Source organism: Eriocheir sinensis, chromosome 33 (assembly GCF_024679095.1).
Source record: "Eriocheir sinensis breed Jianghai 21 chromosome 33, ASM2467909v1, whole genome shotgun sequence".
Classification (NCBI taxonomy): Eukaryota; Metazoa; Arthropoda; class Malacostraca; order Decapoda; family Varunidae; genus Eriocheir; species Eriocheir sinensis.
In genome coordinates, this window is record NC_066541.1 from 1,541,507 (window position 1) to 1,560,440 (window position 18,934).

General features: G+C 45.2%; 2 protein-coding genes across 2 annotated transcripts; both read left to right on the plus strand.

Moving 5' to 3' along the window:
* The first annotated feature begins 60 nt into the window (after positions 1 to 60).
* LOC127006507 (40-kDa huntingtin-associated protein-like) lies at positions 61 to 14,705 on the plus strand. Its single transcript, XM_050876462.1, has 9 exons — positions 61 to 207; positions 415 to 754; positions 2,333 to 2,379; positions 3,586 to 3,731; positions 6,375 to 6,521; positions 6,810 to 6,939; positions 11,866 to 11,968; positions 12,919 to 13,043; positions 13,392 to 14,705. The coding sequence occupies exons 2-9, from the start codon at positions 687 to 689 to the stop codon at positions 13,559 to 13,561; spliced, it is 936 nt and encodes a 311-aa protein (XP_050732419.1). The 5' UTR covers positions 61 to 207; positions 415 to 686; the 3' UTR covers positions 13,562 to 14,705.
* A 149-nt stretch (positions 14,706 to 14,854) lies between these two features.
* On the plus strand, positions 14,855 to 17,644 carry LOC127006826 (uncharacterized). The gene is made up of 2 exons (XM_050877179.1): positions 14,855 to 15,199; positions 15,653 to 17,644. Exon 2 carries the CDS (start codon positions 16,082 to 16,084, stop codon positions 17,642 to 17,644), a length of 1,563 nt encoding a protein of 520 aa, XP_050733136.1. The 5' UTR covers positions 14,855 to 15,199; positions 15,653 to 16,081.
* Positions 17,645 to 18,934: the final 1,290 nt, after the last annotated feature.

Here is an 18,934-nt window from a genome sequence, read left to right on the forward strand (position 1 = left end):
ATCAGGTACAGGGAAGATTTATGTAGATGAATTTGTCATGCTTTGACATGGATTTTTTTGTTTACGTCGCTGGTAGAGATTCCGACCCATACACATTAGAAGAAAATTTGTACATTAGTAAAAGTAACACTGAAGATTTCATATATGAGTGCATTGTTTCTTTTATCGCCACACACACACCGTGGGCACCAGGCGAATTCCGACACGGTACCGTGTCTTTTGTCGACTGCTTGTCGGGATCTGTCCCACCCAAGTTTATTTATATTATTATAAAAGCAAATGATATAACTAGGATACCAACAATCTTCTTCTTCTTGTGATCTGTTCCGCTTTGCATCGCTTTTTAGGACCAATTTAGGTCCTCCTTGGTACTTTTTTTACATTTGGATGCTTCCCTTAATTACTCTATGATAGGATTGGATTCCGCGATGGGCAGTCAGGATTGGACGTCTCACGACACAGGACGGTAGACGACGCCCCGCGCAGCCAAAACAACAACACCACCACCGCCAAACAAACGGAAGCCTTCCTTCAGAAGTCGGGGCAGCTCGACAGAATCTAACTTCCACCCTGGTGACAGAACGGCCAACAAAAACAACACCTGACACCAACTACCACTGACGGGGCTCTAGAGGCTGTGGCCCCACGGCCTAACTAGCCCCATATAACCCGAAGAAGAAGGAACCATGGAGGCCGCGGCAGGGGCTGGCGGCTTTCTGGTACAGTATCGAGGGATTTCCTCCAAACTGAAGAAGTAAGGATAAACCACTTTGCTGTTTTGTATGACTCTCAGTTTCAGAAATAGTAGCAGAAATACAGCAAACCCACGCGAGGCAGTAATTGTGGGTTTTTCACGGTGTTGTGCAAAATTGCCTCCGAAGTTGCAAGCAAAATCCTTTGCATAAGTGAAGGGGTTAAAGTGGAGGGAGGTGGCTAGTCTATTTTTGAATCGTAGCATCCCTCTAAAGAGCAGAGCAGGGGTGTACCAAGTGTGTTTTAGACCAGTGATGTTGTATAGAGCAGAAACATGGGCTCTAAGTAGAAAATTGATGGAGGTATTGAGAGCAAGTCATCGCAGAATGCTGAGGAATATGGCGGGGATCAGGTGGCAAGGCAGGGTGTCCAGTGCAGATGTAGCTAACATATGTAAAGTAGAGGACCTGAAAACAGTGCTCAGAAGGGAAAGACTCTGATGGTTTGGACATGTAAAGAGAGCAGGGGAGGATACAGTGCTGGGAGTTTTGGAGAGATTGGAGGTAGAAGGAAGGAGACCAGTTGGTAGACCTAGGAAAACATGGAGAAGGTGTATACAGGAAGACTTGGCATTGATAGGATTGGATGAGCATCGGGCAGAAGACAGAGTAGAATGGAGGAGAGCCATAAAGCGTCTGACTGCTCAGGAAGAGTGAAAACAGACGTTAAACGAAATGATGATGATGATGATTAATAAATAATTTAGCTTACGACATGATATTTGGGTCACTAGACAAATCACTAAGTAATTGGGAAATTATTTTTAAACTTTCTAGGAAGCCCCTCAACTTCCCTAAAGGTCACCAGTATACTTTTGACCTCCATTTTTTTTTTTTTTTTTTTTACGTTGATTGCCTATTGCGCCGGTAGGCATCTTCCTGGTGGGGCCTGGTGGTCGGCCCACGGCTTCTTCCAGGTGGGGCCTGATGGTCGGCCCAGCCCGTTCTGGCGCAGGCGAGTGTTTATAGTGGCACCATCTTGCATTGGCTCATGCTGCCCCCCGGAACTCGTTCTTGATTCGCTTGGACGGCTTCCTCTAGAGTCCGGGTTGATGGGTGGTCTTCAGGACAGCATGTGGGTAGTTTTAAGCCACTCGGCGGTGACTGAAAAATCTGAGTGGTAGCGTGGGGATTCGAACCCACGTCGTCCATCACGCGGTGAATGTGGGCCCAGTACGCTACCACCTACGCCACCGCCTACCCTAAGGAGAGGCACTGGCTACCATACAGAAGCAGAGTTGAACGATGAAATCAGTTCTCACATGAGGTGTCCCCTCAACCTTTGAAAACAGATTTTATCAAATAAATATATGACATATAATGTAGAAAAAAGTGCCTAAGCTATATGCACTAATTCAGTGTCCCTGACACCGCTTTGATCTGTTTCAGTGTTCTTATGATTCTCCACATTTTCTTCCCTGAATACTTGTACTCTTATATCCAATAAAATTGTTAGAGGCAAGAGACCAGCTGTTGTGCAAATGAATTCAAAATACATAAAGTTATAAGTTGATCAAAGATAGTAGATTATATTAAGCTTTATGTCAACAAAATAAATAAATGATTACGTTTTCTTTCAGGCGTTTTCTCCGGAAACCAAATGTTGCAGAGGCCAGTGATGAGTTCGGTGAGAAGACCTATAGAAGTGATCTAATATTATATTGTTCTAATAAACCAACATAATTGAGAGATTATTTGTAAATTGAGTATTTATTAGCATTCTCATATCTGTTTACATGTATATCTGCATTTGCCACATAAGCAAACCTTCTTAAATGGAATAACTAGTACTATTATCCAATGGCCTTTCATGCTTCAGTCATCCCTGGCCACTTTCTTTCTATGCCCTTATTTTATATTGATTTGTTGATATAATATTGTCCTTTTGTGGTTCGTTGAATTGTGATTCTTTTGTAAAAACTTGCTGAAACCTCTTGTTTAGCAGCTCAATCATGTCTTTAGGATCTTCAATTATCTTATTTCCATCTTTCAGTCTTTCTATTTTTTCCTTTGGTTTGATTTTTCCATTTATGAATTGAGTCTATTAAACAATGTAGGTTCTTGCACTTTTCAATAATATCCTTTTCGTATCCTTTCTCTTCTCTCCTTATTTTCACATATTCATTTCTCGCCATCTTAAAATCTTCTTTAGTCCTTTTATTCTTATTTCTTTTCAATCTCTTCCATGCTCTGTCTCTTTTTCCTTTGCATCTGCACATCTTGCATTAAACTTATCTTTCTTTCCTCTTTTTGGGGGTTTATATAATGGGACATATTTCATGACCCCTGTGTGTGTGTGTGTGTGTGTGTGTGTGTTTTCAGTCATAAAAGAATGGAAAGGGAGGTACTAAAAAGAATTATAATCCAAGGTAAGTGAAGAATTTCTTGAGCCAAACGAAGGAAGACATGAAATGGAAAATGATTAAAAAGACTGGGGGAACATAATTGGGCCTTTGCTGACATACTCAAGTTAGATATTGACATGGAAAGGCTATCATAGTCAAGGACACAAACATTTGAGAGATGGCTGTGATGCGAGCAGCAGATTGTGCAGGAAGATAATGTACGGCACAGTATACAGGTTTGCCATAGCAAGACAAAAAACAGTGAGTAATACCCATATTTATTGAATATCATTGTTATTAACTTATTTAGATTATGTTGTTAAAAAATTGCTCATAACTTGAAAATCACTTAATAACAAGATGCATTTCAACCACACAAAACTCGACCGAGTAAGAGTATCAAGAAAAATTATGTAAGTTTTTTTCAGAATAGTAATTACTTATTTTCCAAATGTGAGTTACATCTACAATTACCTGTGTACCTTCAGGCCAGCTTGCTCGTGAGCTCAGTGATGGTGAGGCTTGGGCACAGGCTGGATTGTGCTGCGTCGCTGTGGCCAAGTGCGAACAAACTCTCCTCAATGCATCAACAGAAGTGTCGGCTGTAACACAAGCAGCAAGATACTTCCTGAAGGTAAGTGTTGAGTCATAGGCTGTCTCACATGTATATTCTATTGTATCAAGCTCATCTTTATTTCCAAGGGTTGTCAGGAACGAAATTGAAACATTATCTGCATTGTCATCTATATAGGGGAGGCAGTGGCTGAGTGGCTGAGCCTCTTCCAGGTATCTTCAGGTCAGATGCTGGGTCATGTGACAGCTGATGGTGGAATGCAAGTGGGCAATGCTAAGTCTTGGGCCAGTGAGACAAAGGTGACAGTTATTTCTGACCAGCTTGGGCACATAGTTGTTTGTTGTGGGAACAACTACACAGCCAAGATGGGGGTGTTGTGCATCTTACTCCACCTGAGTGATGAGGCTCCAACACTGCACTATCACCTGAACCGACATTCCCTAGCAGCAGGATGGGTGGGTTGGTGTACTTAGGGCCTGGGCATGTCAGCAATGACAGGGTAGATGATGGCCGTTGGCGATACACTCAGTCTTCCCTACCCTTCATGGCACCACTATACTCTGTCTGTTTGTAGCTTGCAACTGGCTCCTAGGCTACTTTTGTAAGCTCGTCGCTGATTGGACACCGGCCTGAGGCAGCCTTCTCCCAAACATCATAGAAACAGACCTCACCACACTACAAGTTTTATTTAATGCTTCGTTGCCAACTCCTGTCACATAATACACACTTGCTTTCTTCATCATTGGACAGGAGAAAGATTGCAGATTATGACTGTCTTGAAAACAATTCAAATTGACAAAAAAAAAGGAAATATGTGAGTTGAAGCCATGGGTCACCTGTATCTCAAAAAACTATTCATCACAGCTAAAAACAAGAACACAATTGGAAAGAGGAGGCCCTGATCTATAAGATTCGGTTACATATGCCTCTTCCGTGAGGGTGTTGCCTGTGAACACTTACGTCAATGCGTGTGCGACGGTCAGCCATATTGAGGCAACTGCGGAGATCTCTTGATGGGGTGCTGGCAGGGTAGTATTGCCAACTGCAAAATTTACAACTATTTGGTCAAAAAATCAGTCAGATGATAGGTGAAGCTATGCAAAAATGCTGCTATATTGGACAACAACATCCACCAGTTACTCGTCCGTTAATTTTCCACACTAGGCTGATATGATTTTCCACCAAATTTAGTAGAAAACCCACTGAATTGGCAATGCTGTGGGGTGAGAAATATTGTTGAAAAACTCTCATACACAGGAAACTTGAGTGTGACTGGAGCTCGCATCGAGCGTTTAGCACCACCAGCAAATGACGCTACCACTCGCTGCGAGCATTTAGCAGTTTAAGGGTTAAAAACAAACAATACCACTTAATAAAGAAAATTCTCCTGAATATGATGAATAAGATTATCAATACGTTAGAAAGGAAGGAAGGTAAGCAAGCTTTTATATGAACTTATGAAATTGTAGTATTAGGCTATCTGTGGTTTTACGCCACGAAGCCACATGTCCATTGCCTACGTAAAAGCTTGCTTATCTCCCTTCCTATCTAATATACCGAAAATCTGTTGATACCATCATCTTCAGGAGAATTTTCTCTGTCAGGTGGCATTGTTTGTTACTACTGAAGCTTAATATGTAATTCTATGAAAAAATCGGCATGGAATAAAAAGCGGTATAAACATTTATAACCCCATCTTTGACTTCAACTCACATTATTTCCTTTATTTTTAGTCAATTTGAATTGTTTTCAGGACAGTCATAATCTGCAATCTTTCTCCTGTCCAATGATGAAGAAAGCAAGTATGTATTATGTGACATGAGTTGGCAATGAAGCATAAAATAAAACTTGTAGTGTGGCAAGGTCTGTTTCTATGATGTTTGGAAGAAGGCTGCCTCAGACCGCTGCCCAATCAGGGATGAGCTTACAAAAGTAGCCTAGAAGCCAGTTGCAAGCTACAAATAGACAAAGTATAACACACTGCACTCCCACTGACTCAGTATAATTTCACTTCATTTCACCAAATGTTCTTTGAAGTGATGAGTTCCTTGAAAAGATGGGAAAGGGGAGGATTATGGGGAAGGGGAAGGAGAGGGTCAGTAAGCTGACCCATGGCTGCTAAATAGTGCTGTGGCTGCCATGGAGAGTGCCGTGACCCATGTCTTGACCTGGTGAGGTCGTTTGGGTGTGGGTGTGTGGGTGTGTGGGGGGGGGGGGGGTGCATAAGTAATTAAGACACGTAAGTTTATAGCTGTCTTCTTTAATGAATAAAATGGAGGAGGCAACAAAATAGGATATGACACAAGGAGTGGGAAAGTACAAACAAAAGTTTTAACCCTTTCCATCTGTGATGCAGATGTCAGCGTCACAGTATGGAAAAGGTCAAGAGGAAATGGAAGAGGATTAATCCTCTTCTAAACCTCTCAATCCTCCTCTAAATTCCTCTTAATCTTCTTCCATTTCCTCTTAAGAGGTTTAGAAGAGGACTAACCCTTTCCATACGGTGACGCCGTCGGACACTGACATCGGCATCGCTGAAGTGAAGGGGTTAAGGTGGCTAAAATGACAAATTAGTGAAGATATTCATAGTTTGCCTTGAGTTTTATTCTCCAATTTATTACAGACTACTGATAACAAAAGTTAAGTTTAAAATTGATACTTTTCATTTTTTTTCATTTTAAACCAGCCTCATTACTCTTTTAGGCTGAGACTGTGAACCACCAGTTGCATTGCCCAAGCTTCAATGAACACCTTATGACAGCCATCAGCTGCTTTCAACATGCCATACAGCTGTATGTGGACCAGAGCAAGCCAGCATTAGCAGCATCTTTGGCTGTTGAATTGGGACAGGTCAGTCATCTGCATTGATTCATCCATCCAATTGTTTTCTGACTCAGAGACATAAACTCTCAGTGATATAAACTTCACAGTGAATTATTTAAGTCAAGAGTAAATTTGTTAAAAAATAGAGAACCTAAGCCCTCAGTGTTGGGTCAGTAGCTTGTAGCCAGTGTATGAGAAATATTGGGTGGATCAAGTATTTCTTATATGCTAGAAACCATTTCATCTGAAACAACAAGGAAGAATTGAGTACAAGACTCACCATGAAACAAACTAATAAGTATTGGCATTTTTTAGGCTCTGCGCTCATTAGGAAAGCCATCAGAGGCTCTCACATACCTGTGCATGGCTGCAGACTTCCATGCAGCCTCTCCCTTCCATCACCTCACCTGTCTGGGATACATCGCCTCCTGCAAAATTGAATTAGGTATGTAAATTGACACATCTTCAGAACCTACATGTCTCTTTTCTGTTGTGCTGTGCTACATGACCATATTTCAGAGACATGGTAAATGTTGCTGGAAATCTGTAGTTTTCAATCACTTTTCCTCCTTGTTAACATTTGTACCACTCTTTTTCTCTTTCAACAGACATTATGTTCCTTGAAGTAGTATAGGAGACCCTCTATTTAGCCCCTTCACTCCGGCGATGCCGACGTTGGTGTCCGACGGTGTCACCGTTAGTCATCTTCTAGACTTCTTAATCCTCTTCCATTTCCTCTTAATCCTCTTCTAAACCTCTCAAGAGAAAGTGGAAGAGGATTAAGAGGAATTTAGAGGAGGATTGAGAGGTTTAGAAGAAGATTAATCCTCTTCCATTTCCTCTTGACCCTTTCCATACTGTGACGCCAACGTCTGCGTCACGGATGAAAAGGGTTAACATGAGATAGATACTGAAGAATTACACGTTAAATGAAATTTGCACTAAATGGAGATGTTATTTCAATGGTATTTATCAATTTGGGATTGTTGGTACTTTTTTGGTGGAGTTCGTTCAAGAGCAAAATTAAAAAGATACAAAATATACTGCAATAGTGTTGTTCCTGCAAGCAGAAGACAGTAAAAGTAGCTGAAAGAAAATGTTAGTTTTAGTTAGATGTCCAGATACTCCTTTCCTGAGAGTGTTCATGTCATAGGATGGTGATACAGATGAAATAAGGCTGTTCCAGAGGTTACCAGTGATTCTCATGAATTCTTGTATTAAAGATTGTCACCATAGGGGAGCTCATCAAGCATGAGCTCAGGATTGTCCCTTGTAGAAGCTGTAGGAGCCATCTTTCCAGCAGCATATGGCACTATACACCAAAAGATCATCCCGTTATTTGACGGTCAATATTTAGACTAAATGTAAGTCTCTCCTGAGTCTCCTGTTTCTTCTTGTCCTTGCTACTTGGGGCCACTCAGCACTTTTGGTGCCTCTTTATTTATGTATTTTTTTATATATATATATTTTTGGTCAGTCACTTTGGACAATTTGGGCTGTTAGGATTTTCAGATTATTGGACAAAATTTTACTGTGATAATAATAATAATAATAATAATAATAATAATAATAATAATTCTAATGAAAGTAATAATGAAGTAAATAGTGGTTCTGTTAGCAGACAGTGAGAAAAAACGTCAAACCCTATCCAGGATGCAGGTTCCAGTGACTCTCATGCTCTTGTACTGTTGTACTTTTTATATTGACAGATTGACAAGCTGTGTAACAATGGCAAAATATTGTTATACAGTACCCTCCCAAGTTTCGCGCTATCCGAGTTTCGTGATCCTCGAGTTTCGTGGTTAGTCCTAAATTCTTACCATCCCGACTTTTGCGCATTATCACGCTGAGTTTCGCGCTGCTTTGACATGTACGGGTCACGTCTACTTACCATCGGCATCATGTACGCTACACTGGACGTTTTCCTCCAAACATTGTGGCTATGGCAAGAGAGAGAAAGAGAGAGAGAGACTTATTAAACGATGAAGCCAGAGTTGGGGAGTGGGAGGAGGGATGTGAGGAACTCATGTCCATGTAAAGTCTCAAAATACATACCTTGGAAAAAGGAAGAAAACGGGAAGAAAGAACGGGTTGTTTTGAAGCCGCAGTTGAAGGTGGCTGCCTTACGATTGGCTGACGCTCACCCTATCAGCAGCCTCACTGCCTTAAGGCGATGTCACACTGGCCGTTTTCGTCCAACCATTGGGGCTACTGGCAATGCCCGTAGTTCACGGTTTTCCGTAAGCTGGTGTCACACTGGGCCTTTTTCTTTCCACTGCGTTGGCGGCAGCTTGGGCAACCGGCAACTCCAACTTTTCCGGGTGTGTGTCACACACGGCCAAGGTCGGTTGCCCGTATCACATCCACAACATAAACAAAGCACTTGCCCTGTATCAACATGGCGTTGTCTGCTAAAGTAAGGGCTGTCGCGGCTTGTGCTGCCATTACCCAATTTATGGACTTGTTGCTGCAGTTAAATGGAAGGAAGAAACAGTTGTGGGTGTGGCATGCCTGTGGTTCCTCCATGCCAGTTCTCATTGTCACCACTGCGCGTGCACGGCCAACCCACCCATCTTGACTCAACCATATAAACACATGGATGGAATAATAACACACACACACACACACACACACACACACGCACACACCAGACTCATTAGGAACCATTGCAGATGTTTCTGACAAACGGAAACGACTCCACCATTTCTTGAGTGTGTTAGAACATATTTGGTGAGTGGCTCACAAGAACCAAACCTGGCTCTTGGCAAGAAGAGAGCAGTCGTCTTTAACACTGCTCTCTTCTTGCCATTGGGTATGTTTGGTTTGTATGAACCACTCACCAAATAAGTTCTCACACTAGGAAATGGCAAAGCCATTTCTGTTTGTGAGAAACATCTGCCATGGTTCATGATGAGTCTGGTGTGTGCGTGCGTGTGTGTGTGTGTGTGCCTTTGTTTTTACTCGATCCACGTGTTTATGTGGTCGGAGTCTAGATGGGTGGGTTGGCCGCTCACGCGCAGTGGTGACAATAAGAACTGGCACGGAGGAACCACAGGCACGCCACACCCACAACAGCTTCTTCCTTTCATTTAACTGCAGCAACAAGGCCATAACTTGGGTAATGGCAGCACAAGCCGCAACAGCCCTTACTTTAGCAGACGATGCCATGTCAATACAGGGCAAGTGCTTTGTTTACGTTGTGGATGTGGATACGGGCAACCAACCTTGGCCATGTGTGACGCACACCCGGAAAAGTTGGAGTTGCCAGTTGCCCAAGCTGCCGCCAACGCGGTGGGAAGAAAAAGGCCCAGTGTGACACCAGGTTAAGGACAACGGTCTTTGCTTTCTAAACTGCCCTCTTTCGGATTCTATCCCTCTCTCTGTTCCTTTATCTCCAGTTTCCTTTCTGGCTGTTCTATCTCTGCGTTGGTAGATGGTCACTGTTCTTCCCCTAAACCTATCAACAGTGGTGTTCCACAGGGCTCTGTCCTATCACCCACTCTCTTTCTGTTATTCATCAATGATCTTCTTTCCATAACAAACTGTCCTGTCCACTCATATGCCAACAACTCCACTCTGCATTATTCAACTTCTTTCAATAGAAGACCATCACAACAGGTAGTACATGACTCCAGACAGGAGGCTGTAGAACGCTTAACCTCAGGCCTTGCTATCATTTCCGATTGGGGCAGAAGGAACCTTGTGTCCTTCAGTGCCTCAAAAACGCAATTTCTCCACCTATCAACTCGACACAATCTTCCAAACACCTATCCCCTATTCTTCGACAACACTCAGCTGTCACCCTCTTCAACACTAAATATCCTCGGTCTATCCTTAACTCAAAATCTTAACTGGAAACTTCACATCTCTCTCACTAAATCAGCTTCCTTGAGGTTGGGCGTTCTGTATCGTCTCCGCCAGTTCTTCTCCCTCGCACAGTTGCTATCCATATACAGGGGCCTTGTCCGCCCTCATATGGAGTATGCATCTCACATGTGGGGGGGCTCCACTCACACAGCTCTTCTGGACAGAGTGGAGTTTAAGGCTCTTCGTCTCATCAGCTCTCCTCCTCTTACTGATAGTCTTCTACCTCTTAAATTCTGTTGCGATGTTGCCTCTCTTTCTATCTTCTATCGATATTTTCACGCTGACTGCTCTTCTGAACTTGCTAACTGCATGCCTCCCCACCTCCTGCGGCCTCGCCTCACACGACTTTCTGATCAAGCTCATCCCTATACTGTCCAAACCCCTTATGCAAGAGTTAACCAGCATCTTAACTCTTTCATCCCTCACGCTGGTAGACTCTGGAACGATCTTCCCTCATCTGTATTTCCTCCTGCCTACGACTTGAACTCTTTCAAGAGGAGGGTATCAAGACACCTCTCCTCCCGAAAATTATTTCTCTTTTTGGCCACTCTATTCAGGAGCAGTAAGTAACTTTTTTTTATTATTGTTTTCTTTTTTTTTATTACGCCATTGTACTGTATCCTCCACTGTAAAAACAACAACAACAAAAAAACGACAACTCGCTCCTGGATGGATGTACGGGCGTTGCCAGTAGCCACAACGGTTAGAGGAAAACGGCCAGTGTGACACCGCCTTAAGGCAGTGAGGCCGCTGATTGGGTGAGCGCCGGCGATGACGTCATCGGACTCCCAGCGAATCACAAGCGTGTTTTCAGAGCTCAGCCAATCGTAAGGCTTCATTTGTGGCTTTAAAACAACCCGTTCTCTCTTCCTGTTTTCTTCCTTTTTCCAAGGTACGTATTTTGAGATAACAAGGGAGTAAAGAAGGGAAAAAAAGTCAGCTCCTCCACTTGTCGGAACAAATAAGCTCTTTATCAGTGTTTTCAATACCTCGAGTTTCACGATCCTCGAGTTTATCACTATACCTTCGGAACAAAGCAAGCGCAAAACTCAGGAGGGTACTGTAGTTCTGAAAATGGGGAAATAGTAGCAGTAAAGCCAAGGTAGCAATCTATCAAAACTAAAATTGCACAGGCTTCATACAATCATGCACACTTTATCATTCAAAAGTTTCTGAGTCGGAGACTTGGACCTTGTGAAAAATATTTCCAATAAAAAAAAATATTGAAACAATTTTTTTGTAATCTCAGATAAACACTCCACAAGCTTCACTCACTCGGCAATTATATTATCAAACTCAGTGCAATAGGTAGAGTTGAAAGAGTATAAATAATAGCAGCTTAAATGTCTTGTCATGCTGACACACTGATGGCACACGCCGAGGATCATCGGACATATTCCTGCAATTCCATTATTTCATATACATGGGAGCAGGCCTCAATCTCTTGCAAGCTCCTTCTCTTCATCATAAAAACCTAGTACAATAAACTCCGTGTTTGTTCCAGGAGACCTTCATGGTGCTTTGATGATGTTCACACAGATAACCTCCTTAATCAATGAGACAGCTGGACAACCTCTCTTTGGTGCTCACAGAGACATCCTGGCACGGTGAGTGTGTGTATTTTATGATGGCCTGAGGTCACATGCCGGATTTGTGATCGCCAGCGTGTGCCCTCTTGGTGAGATCACTCAGGCCTTGGAGGACCAATGTCTGGGTACCAGGATCTTGGCACACCATTCTTCCCCATCCCCCTTTGTTCAAGGGGAAACAGTAACCACTCCTTGTCAAAGGAATAATCTTTCAGCCTGAGTTTGGCTTACACCTTAGCCTGACAAGGCAGAGCCTTCATCCACTGAGCCATTGCAGTGATGTGTGAGTGTGTGAGTGTGTGTGTGTTTATATCAGGGGTGTGGAGTCGGACATGAAAAATTCCGACTGACTCCGACTCCAGGAAATTTTAAGGATGCGACTCTGACATATGACAGCATGGGTTAAGTCCAGGGGCACACGGGCACATAGGCCAGTCCGACCCTGGTACGAGCATACGTACTGAGTGAAAAAGTGGGTTTTGGCGGTGGCCGAGTGGATAAGGTGGTGAGTGTGGGGTTGGACTGAACAACATCAAAAGGCAGATAATGCCTACCAGTGCACTCGGGCTAGAACGAATGAATAAAAGAAAGGAAAAGGGTGTGGGTTGGGCAAAATGGCAAGGGCCAGAACCAAATTGTATTTTCTCCATAGGTTTAGTTATTCCTATGATGCAGTTTCCTATGGCGCGGCCGTTGCTCTGAACCAATTAACCGTGCCATACACGACTCGACTGTATTTGTATTCTTCACTTCCTCAAAATAAATTTTCTCTATAACCCCTATCTGTATGTCATTCTGTTTATAATAATCCTTCATCAATATCATTATTTTTTTTCCTTTCTGTTACCATGTCTTTACCCTTTGACTCTCTGTCTTTTGCTTTGACTCATGCCATTGATTGTTTATATGTGCATATTTGTCCTTTGCAGGCATATCATCATATATATTTATGTATTTGGCCTCCACAGGTGTGAGATTTCATCCCTGCTTATCCTCCTGACTCTGCAGCCTCTGTCTCAGCACACCAAGCCTGCACACACTCGCCTATTGGAAAAGTATTCCTGGGCCACTCCTGACACTCAGAAGCCAGATGGTAATGACCAATTCATTCTCTTCTCTTCCTTAATCATATCAGTTTAGTAAATGTAAATGAGATCCAGTGAGTACAGTCATGAAATATGTTAAGTCAAGGACCGTTTTTCAATAACATCACTATAATTCAGCCTCTTTCATGTAGACAGAGTAGGAAGTCCGAAAGGCCTCATTTAAAACCAGTTAAAAACAAAGTAACAAGCATAGAAAAAACACTCCAGTCAGAAAAAAAAGAGAAAAGATTGCCAGTATAATGTGCCTTAGTGTTTTCCTTTCAGTTCTGCCACTTGCTACATCAGTCTTATACCAAATTTTAAAAATACCTATTCCTTAACTTTTCTTATTTTAGTGCCCTATGATGATGCAGAGCTGGTAGTCTTACTTCAGTCCCTGGTGCTGGTGTGTCAGGGAGGGGACACTCAGGCTCTCTCCACCCTTAGCCAGCACCTCACACCCCTCCTTGGTCCTGAGCACCTGCATCTACTTCACATTCTGGTCACTGAGATGAACAGAAGCTAAAGATGTATCATGCTTCAGTGGTAATGCCTTAGTGATTCTGCTTGTCTACAGAATATGCTAAGCCCTTGTTGAGTTAGGGGATGCTGTCTTATTCTGTTGATTTATTGTCTTTGTATATATTTTGAAATACCTTCTTGATCTGTTTTGTTAATGCTACTGTATTTGCATTTTATGTTTTAATGTTGCGCCTTGAAACTCTCTCATGGAAGTGGGTACAGCAGAACAGCCATCATTAATTCTTGACCCTGCCAAACAATGTATGTGTTTGTGTATCTCAATTTCATTCCTGTTTTAAAACATGACACCTTATACTCCTCTTTGAATTTGATTTTTGTTTGTAATTTAGTGAAATGAGATGTGTTATAATGTTTTTGTTTGTAAATGAATGTATTGAAAGGCTTTAAGAACTAATTTTAGATATAATACTTGTAAATTTCTTTTCTTGTATATAGTGCACTCGACCCTCGATTTAGCGGACCCCGATTTAATGGACCACAAAATCTCAGCGGACAAATACCCGATGTCCGGTGTCCGGTGTGACACCGGCTTTAGAAACGTCAAAACCCTAAAATAATAACAATATCACAGAAGTGATATTTTCATCAAAACTTGCATCGCATCGGCCAGAAAAAAATAATTTTTGTTATTTTTGGCTTATAAAATTTGTGAATTTTTATCTTTCTTTTGGTATATAAATGAATCTGATGAAAAAATAATACAGTGATATGCATCATGCAATGCAATGTGCAGCAATGAGTTTCTGCGTGGCACTATGGGCTACAATCTATGTTTTCTCCCCTTTTTAAATCCAGGATTTTTTTTCCTTGGTCTGTCATGAAACTCTTAGGTTCTCTCTCATCACTGGCTAAAAAATGGAAAATTTTAGCACTCACTATTGTATTTTTATATTTATCCATAACAATATTTTTATATTTTTTTTAAATCCAACAAATTACTCTATGTATCTGCCTCAAATGTCTTTTTTCATTATATTTTATTGATTTTACACAGTAGAACACTGGTTTTTACTTTGAAATATGGTAAAATTCGAGTACATGGATTTATGACCCTGTAAAAATGACATATCCTTGGGTAAACAAAGCAACCTGTTTACACAATCAATGAAATTAAGTAAGGGAAACCATGTCTGCTCTTTTCTTCATATCCTGATATATGTATCCTGTGGATATCAAGTCCCTAGGTGGAATAGTTAAAATTTAAAAAATATTTAAACTTCATCGCATGATATCTCAAAACCATGATTTTGCACTTTAAAAAATATCTCCTTTGAGTCTCTCCGCTGGCAACACTGTTGGCGGACGTAAACAAACGCCGTGAACTTACAAAGTTCATATATCGCCTTCCCCTGCGTCCCCTGCCTCAAGATACCCAGGGAACAGTGTGTTAAGAGTGTGCAGGCACCCGTGGTGGCCACCATGGGTAAACACCGCCCTCCTGTGCCCAGGAACACGCAGTCAGGAGTCGGCAAGGGCAAGCATCACCGCCGTTCCTCCACTTCGTCTGCCGCTTCCAGCGACCACTCCTCCCACTCCAGCCCCTCCAAAGGACTCCCTGCTGCCCCCCCTGCCCCAGGACGACCCAAGGCTGCACGTACCCACGAAGACATGGACGCCACAGGTGAGAAGGTTGCCTCTGTTAAGCCTGCCGCATGTAACGGTGCCCTTGCCTCTGGGTCCACCTTCACCGCTAGCGATCCCTCACCTGCACTCCCTCCCACCGCTTGTGATGCCGACCCTGCTTCCTCCACCGTTTGTGGTTCTGTCCTAGCACCCACTTCCACTGCTTGTGATGCCGGCCGTGCATCCACCTCCACCTCCACCGCTTGTGAAGCTGCCTCTGCATCCACCCCTGCCGCTACAGCCTCACCCCCTGTGACAACCCTTGCCCTCCCCCCTAACCCTACCCAGCATGACCTAAATAAGGAAGATGATGATGGTTTCACCCTAGTCTCACACAAAAACAAGCGGAAGGGAAACGCCTTCCACCCTGCATCTTGCTCCACTCCCCTTCCCCTTCCAACAGTGACAGTGGCCCCCTCAGCCCCACCAACATCCAACTATCCTGCTTCAGGGTACCAGCACAGGCCGAGTTCCCCTGCAGCTACGACGCCGTGGCAGCCCTGGAGGACGAGGAACCCTCTCTCAAGACGCACAACCGCATGGGTCGAGACGGGAGCTCAGTCCTCATTCCGCTCGACGAAATCAGCTTTCGCTTCCTGGAGGAGACAGCCAACGATCCTGGGGCCTCCATCAGGGTGATCAAACTCGCTCCACAAACCCAGGTGACCAAAGGTATCGTCATGGGATACCCACTCCGTCTCCCTCTCTCCATCCTCCAGCGCCATCCCCAGGTAGAGGAAGCGGTGCGCTGCCAGACTTCACGCCACAAGGAGGACACAAGGCAAGTGCTGGTAACTCTGAGAGGCCCGCTAATCCCGTCTCTCACCCTAGGCAACTGGGGAATGTTCTACCTCCGCCCCTATGTGCCCGAACCCCTACGATGCCACCACTGCCAGAAGTTTGGACACCACCGGGCGACTTGCAGCAGGAACCCGATATGCGGTGTATGCAGTGGGCAGCACGACACCCAGAGATGCCTCACCCGCTACAAAGCCAAGGAGGATGTGACGCACCGCTGCCCAAATTGTGGAGGCCCCCACCATGCCTGGAATCCTTCCTGTCCAGTAAGACTGTCACACATCCACCATGGCAGGGAACTCCAGGTCAACTGGGTAAAGGAGCAGCAGACTACTACTGTATCCCCAGCACCTCCAGGCACTTTTGTGTGGGGACAACAGCAGTCCTCAAATCACCCATCACCACCACCTCCAACCCAGGCCGACTTCCCCCAACTACTGACTGCAACGACTCCGACGCCTACGCCACCTCTGCCGCCTCCAAGACAACCCACACCATCGACACACACTCCAGCAACACCGTCTGCCACAGCACCCCTGCCTCTTCCACCTCAGGAGCCCCTGTTCACAACAGCAGACCTCAAAGAGTTTGGGAAGCAACTGGCCCTGGGAGTAGCCACCAGCATTGCCCAACTCTTAGGGAAAGATGTGGATCAGGACGCCCTGGAAAAGGCCATGGAGAAGACGGTGACGAACACAATGGAGACGCTAATCTCCAAGCGCTCTCGACAGTCCCGGAAGCCATCACCTGTCCGGGTAATGAGAGTCCGCATAGAGTCATCCTCCCTTCCACGCACCTACAAGACACCTCACCGCCCACCCACCCAGCCTGCACCAGGACCCAAGACCCCAACCCAAGGAACAAAACCCAAGGCATTACCATCCTTCAATGGAACTGCCTTGGAGCCTACTCCAAGCTACCAACACTGATGGAAACTGGGAAACTGGAAAACATCGATGTCTTCATGCTCCAGGAAACACTGCTCTTGCCCAAAACCCCCTTCAAAATTTCAGGCTACAAATCCTTTCTACTGCCCAGAATAAATGGGGCCTCACGTGGGTGTGCCATTCTTGTACGACACCACATTGCATGCCAGGAGCTAGCAGCACCACCTCACTGCGGCGACCGGGTGGAAGTCCAAGGCGTGATCATTCAGCTGCACTCAACTCCACTAACCCTCTTCAACATCTATGCGCCACCTCAGTCTACACCTGAATTGGGAGAACTCTTCACAGCAGCCAGCGAAGAACCAACCTTCATAGGGGGAGACTTCAACGGCCACCACCCTCACCTAGAGTCTCCCTCTCCTCCCAACACAGCAGGCCGACACATCGCAGAGCTGCTGGAAGAAGCACGAGGAGTAGCTCTACTGAACGACACCTCTCAGCCAACTCACATCAGGGGCGGGCGACTCGACCTCTCCTTCATCTCCACACCCTTACGACCTGTGGCCTCCTGGTCTGTCCACCCCACCATCACCAGCGATCACTTTGGTGTCACCACTCACCTAGCCTTGGACAACTTGCCCCAACCCCAGCTGCCTCCTCCTCGCTACAACATCAAGCGAGCTGACTGGAACGCCTTCACCTCTGCCTTGGATAGGGCACTGCAACTCCACCTGCCACTACCGACCTGGAGGTGCTAGAGAGCCACGTAACGCACGCCTTCCAACAGGCTGCCAGCGAGGCCATACCACTAACGAGGCTCTCAGGCACCTTCCACAAAGATCACTGGATCTATGGTGAACGAAAGTCAGGAGCTCAACCACCGCCTCAACACAGCCAGGAAAACCTACTGCAAACGCCCCACCTCCCCAACAGGCGTTACTTGCAGGCTGTCGCCAAACACGCTTACGCCACCAAGCGGCGACATGAGAAGAGGCCTGGCTCCAGTGGTGCCAGGGTCTGGATGCACACTCCACCCTGGGGAGATGTGGACCAAACCACGCCTGTCTCGCCCTCGCCCCTTGTCCACCAACTCACCCTAACCCACAAGAAGAAGCTGAGCGACTATCAGCCAGCTTTGCAGACCGCACCTCGCCCCACCAATTCCCACACACCACCAGGGAGATGCAGGAACTTCTGGCAGCAGGAAGGGCAGCTCTTGTGGAGGAAGCCTGCACAACTCCTGATGCAGCTGATGTTCCCTTCACCATGCAGGAACTGAAGGGCTGCCTCAAACGTGGTGGCGACACAGCTCCAGGAGCAGATGGAATCTCCTATTCCATGCTTAGACATGCTGGCTCAAAGGGCGAGAGCACCATACTACACCTTATTAACCTCTCCTGGTCAGAAAGCCGCATTCCCCAAGCCTGGAAGACAGCAGTGATTCAGCCCATCCCAAAACCCAAAGATCCCGGCTCCTTGCGCCCAATCTCACTGCTCAGCTGTTTAGGGAAGACAGCAGAACGTATGGCACTCCATCACCTACAGTGGCGAACAGCTGACCTCCACCCATCCCTCTTTGCATACCTTCCACAAAGAGGCGCCACTGACTGCGTAGTCACCCTCCTCACCCACATGCGAAGAGGCCGGGGTATTGCTGTCTTCCTGGACTTGGAGAAAGCATTTGAGCTAGCCTCCCCTCTGGCAATCCTCTCTGCCCTTGCTCGCAAGGGGATCGGGGGAAGACTCCTTGCATGGCTGAGAGAGTTTCTCCATGGCCGTGGAGGGCAAGTCCGCTTCCAGGGACATGTTTCGAGGCGCTTCGACCACATCAATGGCACACCTCAAGGCAGTATCCTCAGCCCCTTCCTCTTCAACGTTCTCATGGAGGAGCTGATGAGCATTGACTACAGAGAGGGGGCTAAGCTCCTCTGCTATGCTGACGACCTTGCCCTAGTCCTGAACCACCGAACCTGTCTCCATCAAGTTCCACACGCCCTCAACCAGCTCAACAGGAAGTGCACAGAACTAGGGCTCAAGATCAACTTTGA